Genomic DNA, 21256 nt, shown 5'->3' with positions numbered 1-21256 from the left:
GCGCAGGGATTTTCTGCTGTTTAGCACAAGATACAGTTAAGTTCTCGACATCTCAGTCAACCTTTAAAGTTTCTCAACCAGGAACTCCTTCCCCCCTTGTACCTCCCTCATGCTGCAGCCTTTGAAGCCACATCAGCAAAACCCTCCTGAAAAAAAAGTATACAGTAGACCATTTTAGTAATTTCAGATCCTACAGCAAGGAAATAGAAGTTTTGGCATGCCTAAGGTTATACACCTAAAGCAACTTTCATTTTTAGGACTGAAAAAAGCCATGCTAAATAGTCACTATTTGAAATGACATACTGAAGTTGGGATACCCAATAGCTGATGTTGAGAGGTATCTGCGCTTAGATTTATTCTAAATGCTACTCCCTAGCACAAAGATCAATGCTAGGATTTTGACTCCATGTACCCACCGTTCCCGATTTAAAAATTATTTCTGATTTAAAATTAAATGTGTAAGCACCTCATCACAGTTTTAAGGCACAGAAAAGGTACTAAAGGAAGGAGTCCACAAGTATCAGCTTAGGATCAGGTAACACCACATACTCACAGTAAAATTAATACTGAAATGTGTTTAGTTTAATGAGAAATCTATGTATCTTATTATGTTAGCTAGGACACTCAGTCTGCTCTCTCCAAGTAACACTACACAATAAAATTTGTTTCTTTGCTTAACATGAGTTTAATCAGGTTCTCACTATTTTCTGCAAGTGGATTGAATGTTTTGTGACTTAGAAGTCTTGACAAGGAGGGCAAAAAGTTGCTTCCATTCTGGATTGTCAGGCATTCCCAATGACCTTTCATATTTTAGGTGACAATTTGCAGGCAAAATCATTGAAGTTTCTTAATATCTTCAGAGGAGTCACCGGAGAAAAAAGGAACCTAAAAAAAAATAATCCAAATCAAGTCAAGACTACAGCAACTTCACTTGAACAAATATAACCTGCCTGAAAGCAGCACTAGAGACATTAAGTACTTCAACCTCTACTGCTGCATGAAAAAGATTTTTTCCTGAAGATTTAGGAACTGCTTTGATACTAGTGTGTTACTTTCCTATAAAGTCAGAGTATCTTAGAATTCTTTGCACAAGATATGTCTTAAATTTCTACAGTTTAACTTTGATAAGCCAACTGCATTTTCATTCTGTAATAGTAATCAGCCTAGATTTAGCTTTTTAGGATAACCAAGAGCTTCAAGTACATACCTCAGGAAGATAGTTTTTCTTCTTATCTTAAATATAAAGAGCTTCTGAATATGGATGCATCTTGAAAAAGTGCAGCATTAAAAATTACAGTACACAGCTAATTAAATAATTTTAACATATATTCTGCAAAGAATTAAACTTCCCTTCTTCCAGATTTGCTTAACTATACTTGTATTTTCAACAAAACAAAAAGCTATGCAAAGAGCAATTCTGCAAATTAATCCTCCAAGCGAGGCCAAAGAAGAGCAAAAGAAACTATTTCATCTTTGAATTGTTTTATTTTATCAAGACAACAGCTAATACAGAGTTTACAGTGCTGAACACACTGTTCATCATGCAAGAAGTATATTTAATTTTAATCCTTTTCTAACTACTGCTACTCAGTGACAGTATGGGATTTTTGTATTTGCAGGGTAGAGCATTTATTAACTCAAGCCTTGTCTCAAGTGTGGTGCAATCAGAATGTTCTGAACAGCTGGTTAGGAAGATAGCCAAGATGCAAGAAAGATGTCTGAGCCTCCTTTTCAAGGGCAGCCAACTCTTGTACTGTAGGTGCCAGAATATCCACATGGCCTTTATAGAGTCCACCTGCCAAGACAGAACCAAACTAAATGATGTGTTCAAAACCATTTTTCAGCAGAACTAACAATGTTCAACCACAGTCATTCAGAAAGTTGCAGTAACTTTGCTAACTTGTTAAAAAAAAGCACAAAAAAGAAACCAAAATACAGGCATACACACACTTTGGTCACTTGCAACCAATAGACTGCTGGTAACAAATCCAGAAGACAGCAAAGAACTAGCTTTTTTTTTTTTTAAAGTAAATCTGTCTTGTACTTACACAGCAGATAAAGAAACTGAGCATTGCGTAACAAGTTGTTAATTCAAGAGTAGTTCATTGCTTACCACCCAGAGCTCTTTTCTGCCCATATGTAACTTTCCCATCAAAATCATCTACTGGCACTTTTATGTCTGGTTCAACTTGGGCAATAGTGCAGTTTAAGTGTTCTTCAATTTCCCCCAGCAACTAGAAAAAAAAAATTAAAATGTTTTAAAGTACTCTTATGGTCCAAAACTTCAGACAGACTAATGTTCTGAATAGTCACATTCAAGTAGTTTCAACAGGAACTGTACACAGAAAATTTGGTCACAGACACCAAAGACTAACACACTTTTCCCCCCTCAAACGAAGTTCCTTTCCAATCTCAGTATGCTTTTACCCTACCTAGAAACCTTTATTTTACCCTACTTATGTGAGTGCAGCAACTTTGTTATAAAGAGCTCACAGTCCAAACTTATTTTACCACAGATGATGTATCATTCACACTTCTGTAATGTAGAAAGAAGGGAAGCACTATGAATTTAACAAGCATTCATACTTGGTATATAAATCCCAACACAGTGTTGCCAGGTTAGAGAACAACAGTTTTAAGTTACAGTTCTGCAACAAACCATCTAAATAAAAACATGTAACTAACATACTGTAACTCTTAACAGCATTTGATTAGGGAAACTAGAGAGAGACTATGAAGACTACAACAGAATTGGCTGAGAATATTAAAATAAACTTTTATATAACTAAAGAAATAACTTAAAGAAAATATAATTTTCTATTTTCTTCTTCAAATGAAATCAAAGGTTACAAACAGCCCACAACTAGCTTTGTATTTCTACTACACGGCTAAAACAAGAACTATATCCCACAGTCTTTTAGAGTAATTAGAACATTCTGGTTAAGCAAAACGTTTACCTGCATCTCATTGTACCATATGGTACAACCTCCTTCTTCCTTCAGTCGAGTATTGTAACACCCTTTTCCACGGCTACTGCACACATGATACCAAACCTACAAATAAAGGAAAACTTCTAAACTTTGTGAAATAGCTTAGTACATTCATTTTGATTAATGAAAAAATACAGAGATCTATTTAAATTCCCCTTCAATAAGCAAGAACAAGCAAGCAGGTTTCCAATGCAGAATACTGAAGTCAGACATCATCTGTGGAAAGAACTTCAGTAAGTAACATCTGTTCAATTTTTGCTTTGGAACATAATTACCTTTTCTTTCTCTTTTGCCACAAGGGAGATTGCCAGACCCATCCTGAAATATAGAGAAGGAGAAGGAGAGAGAAAAATGTATTTCAATCACTATTGCCAACTTATGAAACAACAACAGCAAAAAATAGTTAAGAAAACATGGCAACTACTCTGAACACATACATACCTCTCAGCTCTGCCTACTCTCCCAATTCTATGAACGTAGTTCTGTTTTTCATCAGGGAGTGTGACGTTGATAACTGTACAAGACACACACAATCCACAGAGCATACAAGTTTGGTTGTTTTAAAGATACATCAGCTAAGGCCACAGACCAGACACCTAAGATAAATACGATTTTGATTGCTGCAATCCCTCTCCTTAACCCATATAGATACTTTATGTTCTATTACAGCAGTTAGAGGTGTCATTACCCGCAATACCTACACTTAAGGCTTCCAGTGTAAAACTGCTTCCTCCATGATTACTTTTTGACAAGAGTGGAAAAACAAATGAAGAATCCCCAACAATGCAGAATATCACCAGGTATTTGATAAGGTATGGTCCACAATCACAATACAGGTTGCCTGGTTCAAACCTTTAACATCTACAACTTTTTAAAATGAAGCTATAAGACATATACCCGCTTTTACTGCAAATACATTGAAGTCATATACAATTCAATAGCTTAGCTTAAAAGTTATGTCTTACCATACGGAACACCATGAATATCAATTCCTCTAGCAGCAACATCTGTGCAGATCAAGAAACGGACATCTCCTCTCTACAAAAACACAATTATAAAGAAATGTACTAAGTAAACCACACAAAATCCCAGGCAATGAAACAGTAGTTTTCCTATTTACTTCACCTTGAAGTGTCTCTGTACATTTAAGAAAACTTCAAATAAAGCTCTTCCACAGTGCAATAGTGCTTTTTGAATGTAAATACCTTGGTCAATTTACATCCTTACTTGTTTCCCCAACAGCATAAGGCAAGTATAAATTGAAGAATGGCTTAAAATCAAACTATCTAATATTTAACTTTTTTTTAATAGTCAAGACCCGAAGACTTAAAAAAAAGTGATCTGTTACAGAGCTTAAATTTAGGTTTTATTTAAAGGTAAGCCCACCTATCCTCTCAATGGAAACTCACAAAGATAACGTTGATTGACAATATAGATTTCTACCTACAGAAGTTGTGCCTCACAATTTTATGAAGTGGGTCATAGGGCATTTGAATGTGATTTAATTTAAATGGATAACTAGCAAAACAAATTAAGATATGATTTCACGTATCAGGAAGTGAGGGAAAAACCTTCAAGAATCTGCTCCATCACCTTAAATCTTTCCAGGTTTTGCTTTCTTTCTTGAGGTTTTCTGTCACCATGCAGACAGACACATGAAAACTGATGTCCCTTCCTGTCAGGGCCTGAAAGAGTTGCTATGCATTAATAACATCATATACAAGTTCAACAACACCATATAGAACTGGAAAAAAGTACATTTTGTGGGCAAAAGTCTCAACTCGGGGATTTCACTTAATTTATTACCAGTTAACATAAGCTTCTAATCACTGGTACAGGCACTGGGGGAAAAGATGACAAACAATAAAACAAACACCTTTCCTCACCCCTCCCCAGAGGGTGTCCGTGCAGTCATGTCCCTCACTCCTTGCTAGCCTAAACTTTGTTTTTTTTTAAAATGTGTGCCTTCACCTTCCTCCTCACACATTCCTTTTCAGTGTCCCCGTGTTTTCGCTCACATTTCTCCTTCCATGTCTCCTGTGTGTACTTTTGTACACACACGTTTCTTTCCATGTCTCCTGCCCCTAGCAACTATCACTTTTTCTTATATACATTTCAGCAGACACCATACGCTTTTCCCATTGGTTCAAATTTTGCTGCATATGGGTTGTTTCCAGCCATTCCCAAGCTGTCTGGAACAGCTAAGGGGTAGTTCATTGCCTTCTCCCACAAAGGCCACTCCCACAGCTCCCTGCTACCAAACCCTTATGTCTAGTCAGTATGTCAGAAAGCTTATGCACGATTTTATTTGTGGTGTGTCCAAACATCTGTGACCTCTATCATACAATTTCAGCTTTGAAATAGACACAAAAGTGAGCAGAATAAGGTTCTTGTGAGAAATATTACCTCCGCCCTGTTGGATGAAGTACTGCTCCATATTATCACAATCAATTTTAGTCCTGCAGAAAATAATGGCTTGGTCCATCTTGTGTTCTTTGATAGCCCGAACGGTGTATTCTCCTTTTAGAATTTTAATAGCTTCAGACCACATTTCTAAGTAAAAGTAAAGAAGTTATTTCACTCAAACTGTTTAAAAATACAAAAAGCTTTTGAACAGCATACATTTAAAAGTTTTCTCTAGCCTTTCTCTAGCCTCACACAGAGCAAGTGAGCTAGACCTTCAGTTTTTTCTGCTCCCCTGTTCTTTATAATAAAGAACAAAACTCCGGAGTTTCAGGTTACTTATGTCAACAACAAGTGTTTGTCAGTGTGTATATCCGCAAAATATATATATTCAGATCTATTTCTCTCAGCTCTACTTAGAGAAGCACACTTCTCTTCACAACTACAAAAACGCAGATATAAAAGCCTGGAGGTACATGACTCTAAAGACAGAGTCTACCATAATTCAGATTTACTTCGTAACATTTACAAAGGATTATTTCACAAGCTATTACTTAACTAGCATTGCTGATTACCTGGAGTGTTAGCGCCAGGTCGTGTGTTGTCTTTTGCATGTACTTCATCAGTCTAGGAAAAAAACAAACAAATAAACCCCCCAAGTTATTAGTTCATACTTCACAGAGGAAATACTTAACGCCCTTACCTCATAATTAGCAAGAAATTAAATAAAGTTTAAAAGTTATCTGAGCATTCTGTTCTCCCACCAGATAAGCTAATATACCTTTAGCTAAGAAAAGTCTTGAGTGTAAGCACACAAGACTTGTTCAAAAAAAAAAAAAAGGCAATACAATTATTTATGTAGATACTGGATAGAAACCACCTTTGTAGAAAGCGATGAATTAAAAAACCAACCAACCAAACCTGAACATAGCTAAGTGATATAAAGTTGTTCCTTATCTTTTTCCATGGAACAAACCATTTCAGATACACTAAGCTGCTTCAATAGCTGGCAAAGATCCTACAGTATTAGACTCCACTTTTGAAGGCTAAATAAGTAAACATGTCTTAATTTTCACTTCTAGACCACTTACTCTGATATGATTCTTGCCGAGCCTTTCCCAGAGTTTGTCAGCTTTTGGATTTACAAGCACAACTACGTGGTGTACGGTTTCAGGGACAGAATCTTCTCCTTTCAAATCAACCCAGGTGGGAAAATGCATGATCTTTTCAGATAGTTTTTTCACATCAAAAGAATGCAGCGTTGCAGAGCACACAATCACCTGAGAAGAAAAAAAAAGCCACATGGATATCACTGAAGATCAGATTCTCCCAGCAGAAAGGTCAGATTAGAACTAGAAGAATGTTATATAGTTGAGTAGCACAATGTAGTACAACAGAAAGTCCCTGATTGGCTTGACTCATCATAGGAACTACCCAGCTGACAAGAGTCAAGATGAAAAAATAAGTTACTTCACTATTCTCTTGTAAAAACCCAATCATTTAAAAGGAAGAAAGCAGAATTACTGAGAGCTGTTGAATCAAGATTGTTAGAGCATTAGAAATCATAATACATGTAGTCACTCATTTTTCAGATACTTTTATATCTAAATAACCCAAATACTGATAACGCTGGACTTTAAGATCTAGGATCCTAAAAATACATTTTCACAGGCAATTACTGAACCCAACAGACAAGTGCTATTTTTGGGCAAGAGGTGTAACAAATTCTGGTTCAACTGTCAATGAATGAAAGCAGTGCATATCACAAAAGAAACAACGAACCCCAAACTCCAACCAACACAAACCAAACCAAAACCACACACACACACACAAAAACTCAAACCCCTAAAACCAACAGACTTTATACCTGAAGTCTTTTTCCGTCTGAAGTTATCTGAGGAATTTGACTATGGATCCTGTTTATGAAGTCTGAATAACCTTGGAGGAGAAGGCCATCCTACATAGGATTAAAATAGAAGAAAGCAAGGTGCAATTCTTATGTTAAACAACCAATATACTTGTAGCCTCAGAAATCCTCTCTTAATTAGACGGACAGGTCAATGCCTGGCTGGGATATTATTGCTAAGGAGAAAAAAAAAACAATGGGGAAAAACTGGAGTATTTACAAGCACAGCTGCTGTGCTTCACAAGAAATTGAACATCTGTCTCAGCAGCTTCTCCTAGCTAATATCCCAAGGCATTCCATCTTTGTGAATATTCAGTTGTACTATAAGAGATCAGAGGGAGAGAGAAGCGCATTAATTTCACAGCATATTGACTACAGCATTCATTGGCTTTGAGGCCTGCAGGATAATCAAAAATGCTTATCTCATCTTTGTCCTTTCAAGTTCCCTGTACAGTGACAGGGGCAGACTTCACTAATCTTGTGAATACAGTCTGAAATATATTTCTCTATCAGAAAAAATTGAACCAACTTTACCAGAGAGGCTACTGGGGGGGGGAGTGGGGGTGGGGAGGGGGAGGGCAGACGTAGGGAAATGTGTAGGTTCTACAGTAAGAAATAAGATTGACATGAAATAGCCTGTAGGTAGCTAATTGTTCCACGGAATTACCAAATGACATAGAACAATGATGTTTCACTCACTCTTTCAGGAAATGTTATACTGCATTTAAGAACAAAACTTAAATATCACTTAGTTCTCTACGTACAGCCTCATCCAGAACCAGGAATCTAACTTGAGATAAATTAAGCTTTCCTGTTGAGACCAGGTCATCCAGTCGTCCAGGAGTTCCAACAACAATATCCACCTATGAAATACATAAGAGTATGAATTAGTCCCATAACTAACTGAAACATTACCAGCTTTGTCTAAATTTAAGATTATGAGACAATTATCAGTATAATGCCCTATTTTCTATTAATTATAGCTCCACAGAATCCTAGAGTAATTTGTGTTGGAGGCATCTCTTGAGGTCATCTGGTCCTCATTCCCACCATCATATACAAAGCAAGGACAATTTCCAAGTTGCTTTAGAGGACTCAGGAAGTTGCCCAGTAAAATTTTGACTGTCTGCAAGGACAGAGATCCCACAGCCTCTCTGGGCAACCTGTATGTCAATTTTATGACCATTTCAATAGCAGAACCTGCTTTAGGCAGGAAGGCTTCCCTTATTTTGGGAAGTGCTGTGCCACTGCTCCCTTCTCCCCACACTTCTCTTCCCTCTCCTCTCCCTCCCCTCTCCTCCCAACAAAGCTGTGCAACTTTGTTATCTGAAGCCAGATTTGTTTTTACATGTGAATAAAAAACTTTTCCCTCTGTGGAAGTATACCTATCAAGTCTATCAACTATAGAAATAACTTAAGATTTTGCCAAATGGAAGGGTTCATCATCATGAATTTAGCATTCACATTAAAGTCTAGCAATCTTTCAATTCAGGATTGCTTAGGAGAAAATTTGTATTTTGGCAGATAGAATCACTGAAAAACTTAAGAGATGTGGTCTCACTTCCAAAAGTGAGTCTAAAAAAAACACAACAGTAAATTACCATGTTATCCTACAGCATGACTGAATTGATTGTACATCCCATGCTGCACAAGCTAAACCAGTTCCTTCTGTGTAGAACTGGCTTGTGGTATAGGTTGACCCTGATAATTGTGTAACAATTTTATTTATACAAATGTGATGGCAGAAGTTATAGGAAAACTGTCTCTATCTTGTTAGTTAAGGACAAACGGCAGAAGTTACACCTTTATTTTAAAGTTTTCAGAAGTACTCAGGCTTCAACAGAATTTGACCAAGTACTACAAGCATTTGTACTGACAATTGCCATGGAAGTAAAGCAACGAATGCCAGACCAGTGCAACATGAGCTTGCTGTCAACTGCACAATTTCTTTTTATCAGGTTTACAGGAGTTACAAGAAGCACCATTACTATTCTCTAGCAACATCGTGAGTTTTTCAGAACCCAAACTATTAGATCATATGAACAAAAATACAACTTACTCCTTGTTCCAGTACAGAGAGTTGATCTCTTGCAGCAACACCACCAATAATCAACAGTTCCCTACAATTACATCAAGATATTTTGACATTTGCCAATTTCTTATTATATTCAGAAGATCTATTAAACATCTGGCTGAAGACTGATTCTTTTATTAGTAGCTGATGATTAACAGCTACAAACAGTAATTTTAAGAACCAAAGGATAGGAAAAAAATAATAATTTTATAATTCTTCTATTCATATGTAGTGTATTGTATTTTAATTTGAGAAGGAAAGTTTTGTTACCAAATTGTATTTGAATTTGATTACTTCATCACTGTTGTATTAAACACATTGACACCTTAACCAATTTCATCTCTTCCTGAAAGATCTCAAACATAAGTTAGCTTGGTAGGTTTCCTATGTTCTTGAAAGCTAGAAATGCAAGTAACAGTAAGTTAAATGAGTCTTACATCACAGCCTGCCTCTCCTCATTGATACTCCTCTGCAATTCTACTTGTAAATTGACTGCAGTTTAGAATATGGAGACACTTGCTTAAGTTTTAGAAGCACAGTCAAAAAAGAAACAACTTTAGACCAAAGCAGCTTGTAGATTATTCATCTGTCAGAATTGCATCCCCATGCTAATCACTGCAAGATTTATCCTGTGGGCACACTAGTGTAAATAGCACAGACCTTGTATATAACTATTTGTTGAAGATTAAAAACAAAAAAAATTTGGGCAGGGGGAGGTGAGGGGCACAGGAAGATGCTCAGATAAGTAGGGCGGTAAGCAGAAGATATGCTTTTCTTGAAGAAAAACATTAACTATCCTACACCTTTGATAATCTGAAAGAAAAAAGACAAATAGATTTGTCATACCGGAAAGACATAGTCCATAGACAAACACATAAAAAAACCCCTAACTGGTCTGGCTGTAGCTGAGAAGTGAGAAGGCTGGTTGGTAGCAGATACTACTGAGGCTATTATTAGTAGCCCTGCAGAGTAAGGCCCACTTAGCTACGAAGTGGAACACTCCCTGTCCCCCTGCAAAGTCACATCCATGGACAATACCATAAATACACTTAGTACAAATGCCCTGTTACCTTAATTTGGGATTATCAACATATTTTTTGAACTGCTTCACATTGTTCAAAGTTTGTTCTGCCAGTTCTCTTGAGGGTTCTACAATCAATGCTTTTGGAGCATTTGGAAGATTCTGTGTTTGAACCACTTGTGCATTTCCTAAGTGGAAAAAAAAAAAATGCCATTAAGACATACTACATTCCTATCCTGGATATTTTTACTGGAAACAAACTTGGATTTTCTACTATTAATCTAAAACCTCATGATTCTACAGGCTCCACTAAAGGGTGATGTTATTGCTCACCCAATTATGAATAGTTTCATATTAATATTGAGAGATTACAAGTCAATCTTGCCATGATAGTGGGTATACTGGCCATGCACCATAATTAATTTTATTGCAGAGCTTAAACACACCACTTATTTTAAAAATGACACTGTTGAGTAACTTAGCTGAGCTTCTCTTTTAATCTGATACATTTCCAAAATAAAAATATTAGACTATTTGTGGCTTAAGATGAAATCTTGAAATACTTTTAAAAAGCACTAATATTGTAACCAGTAAGATCACTGTAAGACCCTAAATACAGCAGTAATGAAGCAATTAAGGTGATCAAAATATGCTCTATAATACAATCTGAATAAAGAACAGGGAAGTTTAAAAATCTAACCTACCTGAGTGTTGTGATTTTACAACACTACCATCAGGAGCCTTGCAAAGACCAATATAGCCATCTTTTGGTGGATACTTGAAGTCTTCTTCACCAAAATTGAATTTCAATTCAGCATTCTAGATTTCAACAAAGGTATGTCACATAAAATGAGAAACAATTCCATAACTAATTTCCCCATAAGAAACCAGCTAAACTAGGAGGAGGGAAAGTGTGTTTTCTCCCATCTTACATATTCCCCTTTCCCACGTCATCTAAAACCTGCCAGACATCTCATGTGTGGTTCTAGCTCTTAAAACTTTTCTTCTACATCAAAGTATTCCCACATTTACAGATACATGAAAAATATTTTGAACTTTCACATTCCATTAATTTTCAATGACAAACCACAATTAAAAAAAAAAACAAACCAAAAAACAAAACACCAGTTTGACTTGGATATTTCTCTGACAACCAAAACATTTTGGTAGAACCTTAACTTGGTAAGAGATCATCCCAGAGAGACTAACTTCACAAAGACATACCACTACACTACTGAGAGTAGTCATATTAGAGCTGATATCTTTTGAATCATAGTATGTTGAAATTTAATACGGACGAGATAGCATGGATAACTCATTCCTAATACCAGCACTATATACTCTTATATTCAAGTTTAAGCATTTAAATTTGAATTTAAACATTTGATATTTAACTTGAACAGTACTCAAAGCTAATACCCTGTGGTGACCACTCAAGTAGTGAAATACTAGTAGACCAAAGGAAACAGGGAGTATACAAGCACAACTACAGTAATTTTAGGTGGCTATGCAAATTTTATACATAAGTAGTTAGTTACCAAAACTAGAACAATTTTCATTATCTTACACATCTGTGATATTCCTAAGTTACCTTCAGTACACAAGCTGCAAAAAGTGCTTGGTTCCGTATGTGTGGTGGGATTTCAAACGCAAGGCCAAGGTCCTTCCCTGAAAGGAGGGTTCATTCAGTCAGGCACTGCATGTGTGTGCATTCCTCTCCCTATACAAGCACCCCAATAAAATTCCAAAGAAAAAGTGAACAAAACTTACCATTTTTGGAAAATTTTATTTGTCCTTTATCTATGTCTAGATAACACCCAATTGTATCATGCATGGTGAATTCCTGTAACAAAATAAAAAAATGTTTGTGAAGCTAAGAGATGTTAGTGTTCAGTCTTTAAACAAAACTTGGTGCTTACATTCCATCAACTTTTACAGTTCTCCCACTTCTCCCTACTCAATGCTAACTTGAGAGAAGCAAGTTCACTTTATTCCAACAATACCACTGTAAATTGCATGCATATTTTTTTGCATTACAAATCTTCAGTAACCTGCCCAATTTATCTTTGATATCTAAACATTTATTACTGTTTTAAATTTACTTTAAAACCAAACACTTAGATAATGATAAATTTACATCATTTACCTGGAAGTATTCTGCTTTATGGAAAAAAGCGCATTAATCATGCATTTATTAGCCAATATAAACCTAAGCTTAGAGCACCAAACACAGTAACAGAAACTTGTGTTTTAACTATATAAAGAGATTATCACTTGCAGGAGGTAAAATATGCATGTTATGTATACTGAAGTACTTAATTTAAATATCTTGAAATTTGTTCATTGTAAAGGTATCCAATAAAACCTGCCTATTATGACGTGCTTCTAATTCAACAGCTCAGAAATCACTACTATAAAAAAGCTACCATACAATAGTCATAAAAGTTTTGCAGCATTGAGAGTTCACTAATATCACAAAAAGACTGGAGTTTCTGCTGGATTATTCAGTTATATAAATTATGCCTAAACATCTGAACTCTTGACTGGTACGCTACACGAAAACCACCACAGATACTCCTGTTAGACATTTTCAGAAGTGTGTATTAAAGTAACAGTTCTAATGGCAAGCCCAATAGCCAGAAATAGAGCATGACTAACTACATCTTATTAGCATTTAAGTATGTGTTTTGACATATTGAAGAGTTGTGCCATTACTTCTACATAAACAGGATACAACGCCCTCACTTAGGCATTCACCAAGGTATACAGACAGGTTGGTGTTGTTCAAGCTAGGACTGAAACAATCCGGGAAATACATCGAAGGAATCAGTTAACCTCTAACCTGTAACACACAAAAGGTTCCTCTTCTAAATAAGAGTCCATGTATTTGCAGTCTAGCCCCACTTGTAAGCCTTCAGCTGATAAATGCTTTTGTTCAATCTATTAATATGCTTTTATCTAAAAATGGTTCAATGTTTCATGGTACTTTTGCCCAGTGACCTTCCCTTAAAACTTAGCACTATTACAAAAGACAGTTGATTGTCACAGTACAGAACCAACATGCAAAACCTTTAATAATGTTTCTACTATGATTCTACCAATAAACAATTAAAGCTTACCTCACCGTAGCTGTCAAATTGCTTGTTGTGAGACTTCTTACCAGTGCCACCAAAGCCAAAGCCAAATTTATCAGTGCCTGAAGACAAAGTACAGGTTTTTTAGCTTTTGGCTGATTGGTTACATTTTTTCCTCCTTGTAACAGCAACTGAAGTCTCTAACACTACCAGGTAAAAAAGATAATACACAAGGCTAACTAAAGACTTCTAGCTTTGATATATGCTAAACTAGTATTTTTGTACCAGTACTATTACTGATTTAACTAGTCTCCAGTCATCTTCACTAAAGAACTGAAATAAAAGGGAAAAGTCTCAAGAAACATCGCTGCAACCTAAGCAGATTTCCTCTTACAGGAATAGCAACACTCGTACAAACAGTTTTAATCTCCCTAGTATCGATGTCGTCCCCAAGGAGGCCTCTCTCTGCAAGGTGATGAAAACTGTCTGTGGGATCCTTCTTTTGAAGGATACTCACCCAAATCTAGCGAAGCCTGCATAGTTGACCAACCAACTCTGCACAAGCCTTGGTCATGACAGGAAACTTCATAGTAGTATTTCCCTTGAAAAGAGAAAGAAAGGATCTGAAACACCACCTAAATTTCAGAGTGGTTCAGTTTGGCTGCTTCCAAGACCATGCAAGTTTAACACTTCCACCCCTGCTGAAAGTGTCATAAAACCCCCTGTTGCATTAGTGTGAAAAGGTTCTGTAGGCCCCTATGTATGCCATGAAAAAACAGATTATCAGAGAACAACTACAAACTGAGAGGTAGTGTGTGAAAGGTTCCAAAGGAGTGATAAGCTAGAGAGACCAGTGGTTCTACTGAATCCACAAGAACTGATAAACCTAGAACACCAGGGGTCTGCCAAATCAACACAAAGCCACCAGCATGCACTAGCATCAACAACTGGCTATGTAACTTGAATGACATCCAACTGGCTGCTATGTACAGACTGACCACAGGATGACCTCCACTGAGGGTCTTTCTGAACACCCACCTAGAACCACTGGGGTATCAATATGACTCCGCTTCTGAGTACAGAGTTGGGGTTGGCCTCTCAGCTGCTGCTCCAACCACATAACCATGAAATTTGAGTATGCATGTGCCTGTGTGAAGTGTGTGAGCAGCTATTTCCTATTAATAGCACCTTAATAAAATTTGTTCTAATGAATATAGTTACGATTCTGTCTCCTCCGACTCAATCCCCTAACAGGGTAAAGGTGAATTACAACACAAGGAAAACAAAACAGAGGTATTTGGAATTCCAAAGTCTTCAGCTAGCAGTAAATTGAGTAATGCACATTTGCTCAGATGGATAGTAATTTTTAAATGCATCTATCTACGTTAACGATGGATGACAAGCGGGCATTTCAGTTTAAACTTCTAGAAGAATTACTTCAAAATACGTAAATTTATACCTACCTTTCGTCACGCCTCTAGTTGCTCTGCATCCATGCCATTCTTTTACCTCTCTGCTTTGACAACACAAACCGTCTGATCCAATCGCTGAAAATTACAAGAGTTTTAGTTAAAGAAATTGCCTAACTGCTTTTAAAAGAAATTTTCATGCATACTTTCTTCTAGTTTACTCTTTTTTTTCCCCACCAAGTGAACATTTCCAAGGGAACATTTAAGCCAGCATTAGGGACAACTCACCAAAAGCTGTTCCTCTATCATACGGGTTCATTTGCCATTTATTCAGCACTAGGTTTGAAATACAACAACAGAAAAAGCATTAAACCAACAAGGTAAGCCTGGAAAACTCAAATTAGAAATTCACATTAGCTCTACACTGTTTGGCTTAATTTTCTGGGGAGACAACTTTGTTCCAATGCAATTCATACAAGGTCAAAACAAAGGCCTACAACTTGAAGGAGAGGCACAGATGCATAATGCAAAGGTGTATTCTATGAAAGTTTAGATTATTCCATTAGGGAGAGCACAGATTAAGTTACTTAAAAATAAAACTGAAACAAAGACATGTGTAGAACAAGCCACATCATCACAACCAAATTCAGCTAGAAAAATACCCAAAACTACATTAAAGCAATAAATTTGAAATGTATTTGCTATTTCTGTTCCAAGTTTACGTTAAGATATTTCTTAGGGTTATCAGTTAAAATGTCAGTACTGAAAAGCTAAGATATATGCACATATAGCACAAAAAACTTCTGACTTCTCTTTTCATATGCCCAATAACATGTTGCAATAAAGTCACGAGATACCACAATAAAAAGTTTTTTTGTAAAACTAGATGCTATTTCAATCAGGATTGAGTGTTTTTACATTACATTCTTTCAAGGAGGATTTTGTTTTTCCTGCTCAGTTCAATGTTTACTACTTGAAATCTGCAGCAACTGAAGCTGCTTCCAAATCTAGCTAGGTGCTGAAAAAATGCAACAGCTTTATTCAGAGCAGCAGAATTCAAAGACACACCACAGTGCTACCCCAGCCACACAAAAATAAGTCTGAGCCTAGAAGAGCTTTCTGCTCAAACTCAGTTAAGAGGTCCCAACAAGCTGTGTGGTGTCACTGCTGATGTCTTATCTATCACTGCAATTAGAAGATTATTTAACTCCTTTTTTAAAGCTGGACACTACTACCACTTCACATCTTCCAAGGCACTAAACTAGCATGGCTTTCAGGAGAACACTGAAGAGTGTGGTGTGCATCAGCCAGCCTTAAATTCAAGACAATGAGCATTAGTGAGACTGCAGTCAAATGCACCCCAATTGTTACCATGACTCCACAAGTAAATTTACATTCACTGTTTTATACAAACTCGGATGATGATATTCTATTTACATTATCCCAAAATAAGGAAAAAAATACTTATCTAATGGCAAGCTAGGTTAACTTTACTCTTGGAGGTGATGAAATCAACATGAATTAACAGTGTCCCAAACTTGAGGAGCGTGACCTACAAAAACTTACCTGCCCCACCAGTTTTAATAGTTGCTTTCCCTTTCTTGCCTTCCATCTGGTCCTTCAGCGTTTCATAAACAATCTGGATAACTGGAATGCTAAAAGCCTAAAAGGGAAAGTTATTTTCATTCCAGAATTTATACAGATATCTCCAGATACACAGTCAGCCTGAATTTCAGGTACAATACCCAGGGCCAAAAACACTTTAAAACATACCTACACATATGTTTATAAAGACTTTTAATAATACTGCTTAAATACACGTACACATTCTCTCTGTATATAAGCATACACACACGCCACCTCTCACCACTTAAAGACTTTTACTTTCTGCTAATTCAAATTTGATTACTTACACCAGTTTTTCCACTCCCTGTTTCAGCAGCCTATAAGAAGAAAAATTTAAGAGTTCAGAGTTGTAACTGTTCTACAGTTCTATTTGAATAAACTAAGCTTACTTTTACATCTGCATAATACAGAAAATCTCAGATAGTAATGCCATTGCTTTACACAAGTTAGATGTGAATACAAACACGGAAAACCTTTACAATAGACTTAAAAAAAATAAAAAGAAAACAACAAAAAAGCTCCTACAGTCCACTAGAAAAAGCTATCTATGTATGTCCAATTTCCGGAGGCACTACAGAAGATTATAAGCAGCATTACTTTGGTTATGGAATCAAAACCACAGACATCTGCAAGAGACATGATGAACAAGGTATACTACTCTGATATCTTCAAGGTTATCAATACTGAAGCATTTGTTTAGGCAGTATTAGTCACGCTCCATGCAGATCTGTGTCAGGTATTTACGACAAAAAGGAAAGTAGAAGAAATCAGATAGCTCTCATTCATGTGCCCAGTGCCTGTCAAGTAGTCAAAAAATAAAGCTTAAGAAGAATGAATCTCACCTGCAAGAACAGTTTGAAACACACCAAGAATTCAAAGAGGTTTTTAGCTGAAGAATATACTTTCTATTGAAGAAGGACAAGAGATCTAGTCTAACCATGGACCCTTCTGGAAAGGAGAGAACTGACTGCACAAGCAACAGTTAAAAGACATAGGCTTTCTTGAAATCGGGCTATCCTGCATACATACCATAAGTACATCACCACCTCCCAGGATCAGTGGGATAGATTCTGCTTGGATATCTGTAGGAAGACTACAGGAAAGAACAGATTAACACAAATCAATATTATCAGTAGAAAAAAGACTTAAGCTTATATAGGAACTCACTGAAACCACAGTCATTTGCAAGATGGGAAATAGCAGGTAAATGTTATTCTTCCTGGCTTGCAGCTAAGGAAGTGAAAAGGATTCCATTTACAAGGAGAGCTTGGAACAGGATATGTACCTTGTCAAGAAGTGACTACTAGATGCAGTGGATTAAGCTGCACCTTGACAAGAAGGCTACATCTCACATCACTATGCTAAACTATAAAAGAAACAGATTCGTTATATATTCCCTGTTTTCCTTTCTTCAAGTGAGTTGCGCTTTTTAAGCTGCTTACACAGCCCGCATTTACAAGATTCCTATTAAAAATTGGAAAAGAACGTAAAGGTAACTAAATGTAACCATTATTTTCAATCACAGCTGATTAATACCATGGATACGAGGAAAGAATAACAACATACACTAAGGTTGTCCATACTGATAACATTTTGAATGACAGTTCAAAACAAGCTCTGACATAAAAGATTTTTAGCCAAACAAGTAACCAAAACCAGGAAGAATATTTGTAGAAGACTGACACACAAGCATCAACTCTGAAGAACACATATTCAGACCAGTCTGGAAAACACATCCTAAACTTGCATCAGTTACAGTATTTCATCCAATAAAGCCACAATACATAACAAACAAACCAGAAGCACTGAGATAAAAGCACAAAGGCTTTTCTCAAACAATCAACACTGAAGTATAAGCAGTTATACTTTGCTTGTCCAAGTTTAAATGTTACCACTGCAGTCACAATTTGTGTTCTTCAGTCATTCACACTAAAAAGTGCATGAGATGCAATGACAGTTAGAGGAAAACACAGATCTACTTTGTTTTAATGTGACGTCAGAGGTATTTTACGACACATGTCATATTGCTGAAAGGCAAATTAGATTTTGCCAGGCCCAAACGCATTCCTACTTACAGCCAGTCCATCTCTTCCACTGCTTGAGCTATCTCAGGCATAACACCCATTTCTGTAAGACAAGAAAAAAGCAACAAGCAGTGTTTTTTATCTCAACATAGTCCAAAAGATTTACAAGTGTCAACACTTCCAACTACAGACAAAAATAAAACACGTTCTTTTCGGCAACAGCACATGCAGCCTTCTCTATAGAACTCAAATGATCGATAAGAAACATTCTCCCTTCCCAACATACAGTTTTGACAGTTGTCCCCACTCATAGTGGAGTAAGTCGGGCTCATGCTAAGCATAGGGGCGGATGCTGACACAGCACCAAAGCAAACACACTGGGAACTGAGTACGATTTCAAGGGCAAGGTACTTATCTCTGCATATTTAAGGAAACTGCCCGTGTAAACAACAGGGAAGACTTTGTTAGTCACAAATATCCTGACCCTCTCTGCAGTTGTGATGCAAATGGTTTTCAAAAAAAGAAAAAACCTGTATCACATAGGAACTCAAATTTGAGATGTTTAAGTTTCTTTCCACAAAATCTTGCCTTACACACTTACAGCACTAGACAGTGTTTTTAATTTCAGTTACTAATCGCACCCAGCTTCGAAAGATTTTTTCCTCAGATACCCCTTCTAGCAAACTCACATTAAACTCCACTATCAAGGCCTACCTCAGACACAAGTTAAATATGAACCACCTAATAACATTTTATGTTGATAAACAATTTTTCTCTGGTTAAAAAAAGAAAAAAAACCGCCAATAAGGGCAAGAAGAAAGCAGATCTTAACCAACCCATATGACGGTATTATACTATCAAAATAACAATTTAGCTGCTGGCTATCTTTTCAGGTGCACAGCATTACTCTAAATCCATTTCTTTAAGTATAAATAAGTACCTTTCTAAAGGGAGCCTTCACATGCTAGCCTGTACACAGTCACATGCTGGGTTTCACATATACTACACACATGTACACATGCAAAGAGCTGGGCTGACAAATATGGATGTATGCAGCCAAAATTGTTTCTTTCATTTGCTATAATACAAATGCTATAAGAAACACGTCTTATTTGTAAGATATTTTCTAGTGCTAGCCTGTATTCCTACAAAATCATACAATCCACATAAGCAAAAAGCTTTTTCAAAGCAATTAAAAAAGGCTATTGACTGCCAATTATGCATAAATCTATTACTTTTTCCACTTTTAATATAATTCCAGTTCACAGTGTTTAATTCCATATAGTCTAACAGCTTAATGGCACTATGACATTTTCCTCAACTACAATCAAATTAATCCTTCTGTCTAGCATCTAGACTCATCTCTAGATCTATGGAAGAAAATTCAGCATTTTCCCTCATGATTAAATATAAGGAATTCAGTTAAAAGAAACAAATTATAAACGTCATATACATTAAAACTTCACAGTATCCTAATGTTGGTTGGTCACCTATGTGTGCATGGGGGGGGTACAAAGAGCGATGTTCCCTTCGTCAACAGCAAGTTTATAGATTAGAGTTCACACTCAAATTTCAAACCGTATCACCGAACTGCTCCAGTAAGAACCAGTTATTATCCACTGCAATACGCAGAACAGTAAGGATGAGCCTCCAGTCAGCCTGAGGAACGAGTCCGACTTTTGAGCTGCCCCGGTTGCCGCACACGCACAAACCACCAGCAAAAAAACCCCCAGCAAATCCATGTTGGTAGCAGCTTCTGAAAGCCTGCAAAAGCCCCAGGAGACGGGAAGGGCACCCGCATCCCCACAGGCCCCTCCACCTTAGGCCGCGGTAAGTCACACACCACGGAGGGGCCGGGCCAGCGCAGGCCCGGGGAGCCCGCCCGGCGCTGACAGAGCCCCTCGGCCGCGAGGAGAGCGGACCCCGCCAGGTCCGGAGGCGAGAGGCTCTCCTATAGCTTCGCAGCCGACATCCCCACCTGCCCCAGCACCACGTACCCGAAAACGCCGCCATCTTCGCCCCACGAACACCGCCAAACGCAAGGCGCAAGCGCGCAGCCCGTCCGCGGCTTTATGGCGCCGGCTGGGAGCGGGAGGCGCCGCGCCGCCCGTTCCGGCCCCGGCCCCGGCCCCGGCCCGTCTGTACCTGCTTCGGGCACGGGGGTAGGACGGGGCTCTCCGGCCAATACGCCGAGGGTAAAATCGGGGTTGGAATTATTTTTGTTCTGTTTGCGGGTTTTTAGGGTACTGTCAGGTCACCTGCTCGCGATTTCCTCACCTTCCCAAAAGCTTCAGAAAGTGTTTTTTTTTCCCCTGCAAATCACAGCTGGGGTCTGTCTGTGGTGCCGACCTGGCAGCTGCGGCTTCGCACAGGCAGAAGCCGTGAGGAGCCATAGTCCAGCTTACACCCGGGGTAACGTATGTTTTAAACACAAAGTGCGTCTTTGCAATGAGAATCTGCTTTACATTTGCATACAGCACTGCGATCCTTTCCTTTCGTTTGTCTAATTACCATTTCCGTGGTTTTCTACAATAAATGGCTTTGGCAGAAAGTATTCAGGGTTTTATATGACCAAAAGTACCTTCACACAGATAACACACCAATTTATTTATTTTTTTAGACACATGTTAATGGGCACATAGTCTTCTCCGGTTTTTACAGAAGTTTTCCCATGTTCTGTGCAGTCATTTTCCAGGATAACTTCTAGTGAAGTTAAAGGCAAGAATCTC

At 37.5% G+C, this 21256-nt stretch overlaps 1 protein-coding gene across 2 annotated transcripts; it reads right to left on the bottom strand.

Moving 5' to 3' along the window:
* Nucleotides 1–556: 556 nt before the first annotated feature.
* On the bottom strand, nucleotides 557–20568 carry DDX1 (DEAD-box helicase 1). Of its 2 annotated transcripts, XM_074154139.1 has the most exons (26): nucleotides 20525–20561; nucleotides 18579–18630; nucleotides 17533–17596; nucleotides 16791–16820; nucleotides 16444–16540; nucleotides 15166–15213; nucleotides 14932–15015; nucleotides 13986–14069; nucleotides 13514–13590; nucleotides 12165–12237; nucleotides 11986–12062; nucleotides 11099–11213; nucleotides 10444–10582; nucleotides 9359–9419; nucleotides 8064–8162; nucleotides 7261–7350; nucleotides 6485–6673; nucleotides 5969–6020; nucleotides 5397–5543; nucleotides 4584–4675; nucleotides 3956–4028; nucleotides 3432–3504; nucleotides 3266–3308; nucleotides 2958–3053; nucleotides 2114–2234; nucleotides 557–1795 (listed from the first exon to the last, which is right to left on the bottom strand). In XM_074154139.1, the coding sequence occupies exons 1-26, from the start codon at nucleotides 20538–20540 to the stop codon at nucleotides 1665–1667; spliced, it is 2223 nt and encodes a 740-aa protein (XP_074010240.1). In that variant the 5' UTR covers nucleotides 20541–20561; the 3' UTR covers nucleotides 557–1664. The 2 variants fall into 2 exon arrangements, with proteins under 2 accessions (XP_074010240.1, XP_074010241.1); XM_074154140.1 differs by lacking the exon at nucleotides 16791–16820 and having other exon boundaries at nucleotides 20525–20568.
* Between the last annotated feature and the right edge of the window lie 688 nt (nucleotides 20569–21256).

This window comes from Numenius arquata, chromosome 9, assembly GCF_964106895.1.
Source record: "Numenius arquata chromosome 9, bNumArq3.hap1.1, whole genome shotgun sequence".
In the NCBI taxonomy this organism is placed as follows: domain Eukaryota; kingdom Metazoa; phylum Chordata; class Aves; order Charadriiformes; family Scolopacidae; genus Numenius; species Numenius arquata.
Note: the sequence above shows the minus strand (reverse complement) of the source record. Positions and strands in the feature narration are given on the sequence as shown.

Coding starts and splice junctions, on each gene's coding strand:
- DDX1 (XM_074154139.1), bottom strand. Junction 11,214..11,985: donor TTGCAGCTTGTGTACTGAAG/GTAACTTAGGAA, acceptor GTTGAAATCTAG/AATGCTGAATTGAAATTCAA. Junction 1,796..2,113: donor GCAGAAAAGAGCTCTGGGTG/GTAAGCAATGAA, acceptor CTGTCTTGGCAG/GTGGACTCTATAAAGGCCAT.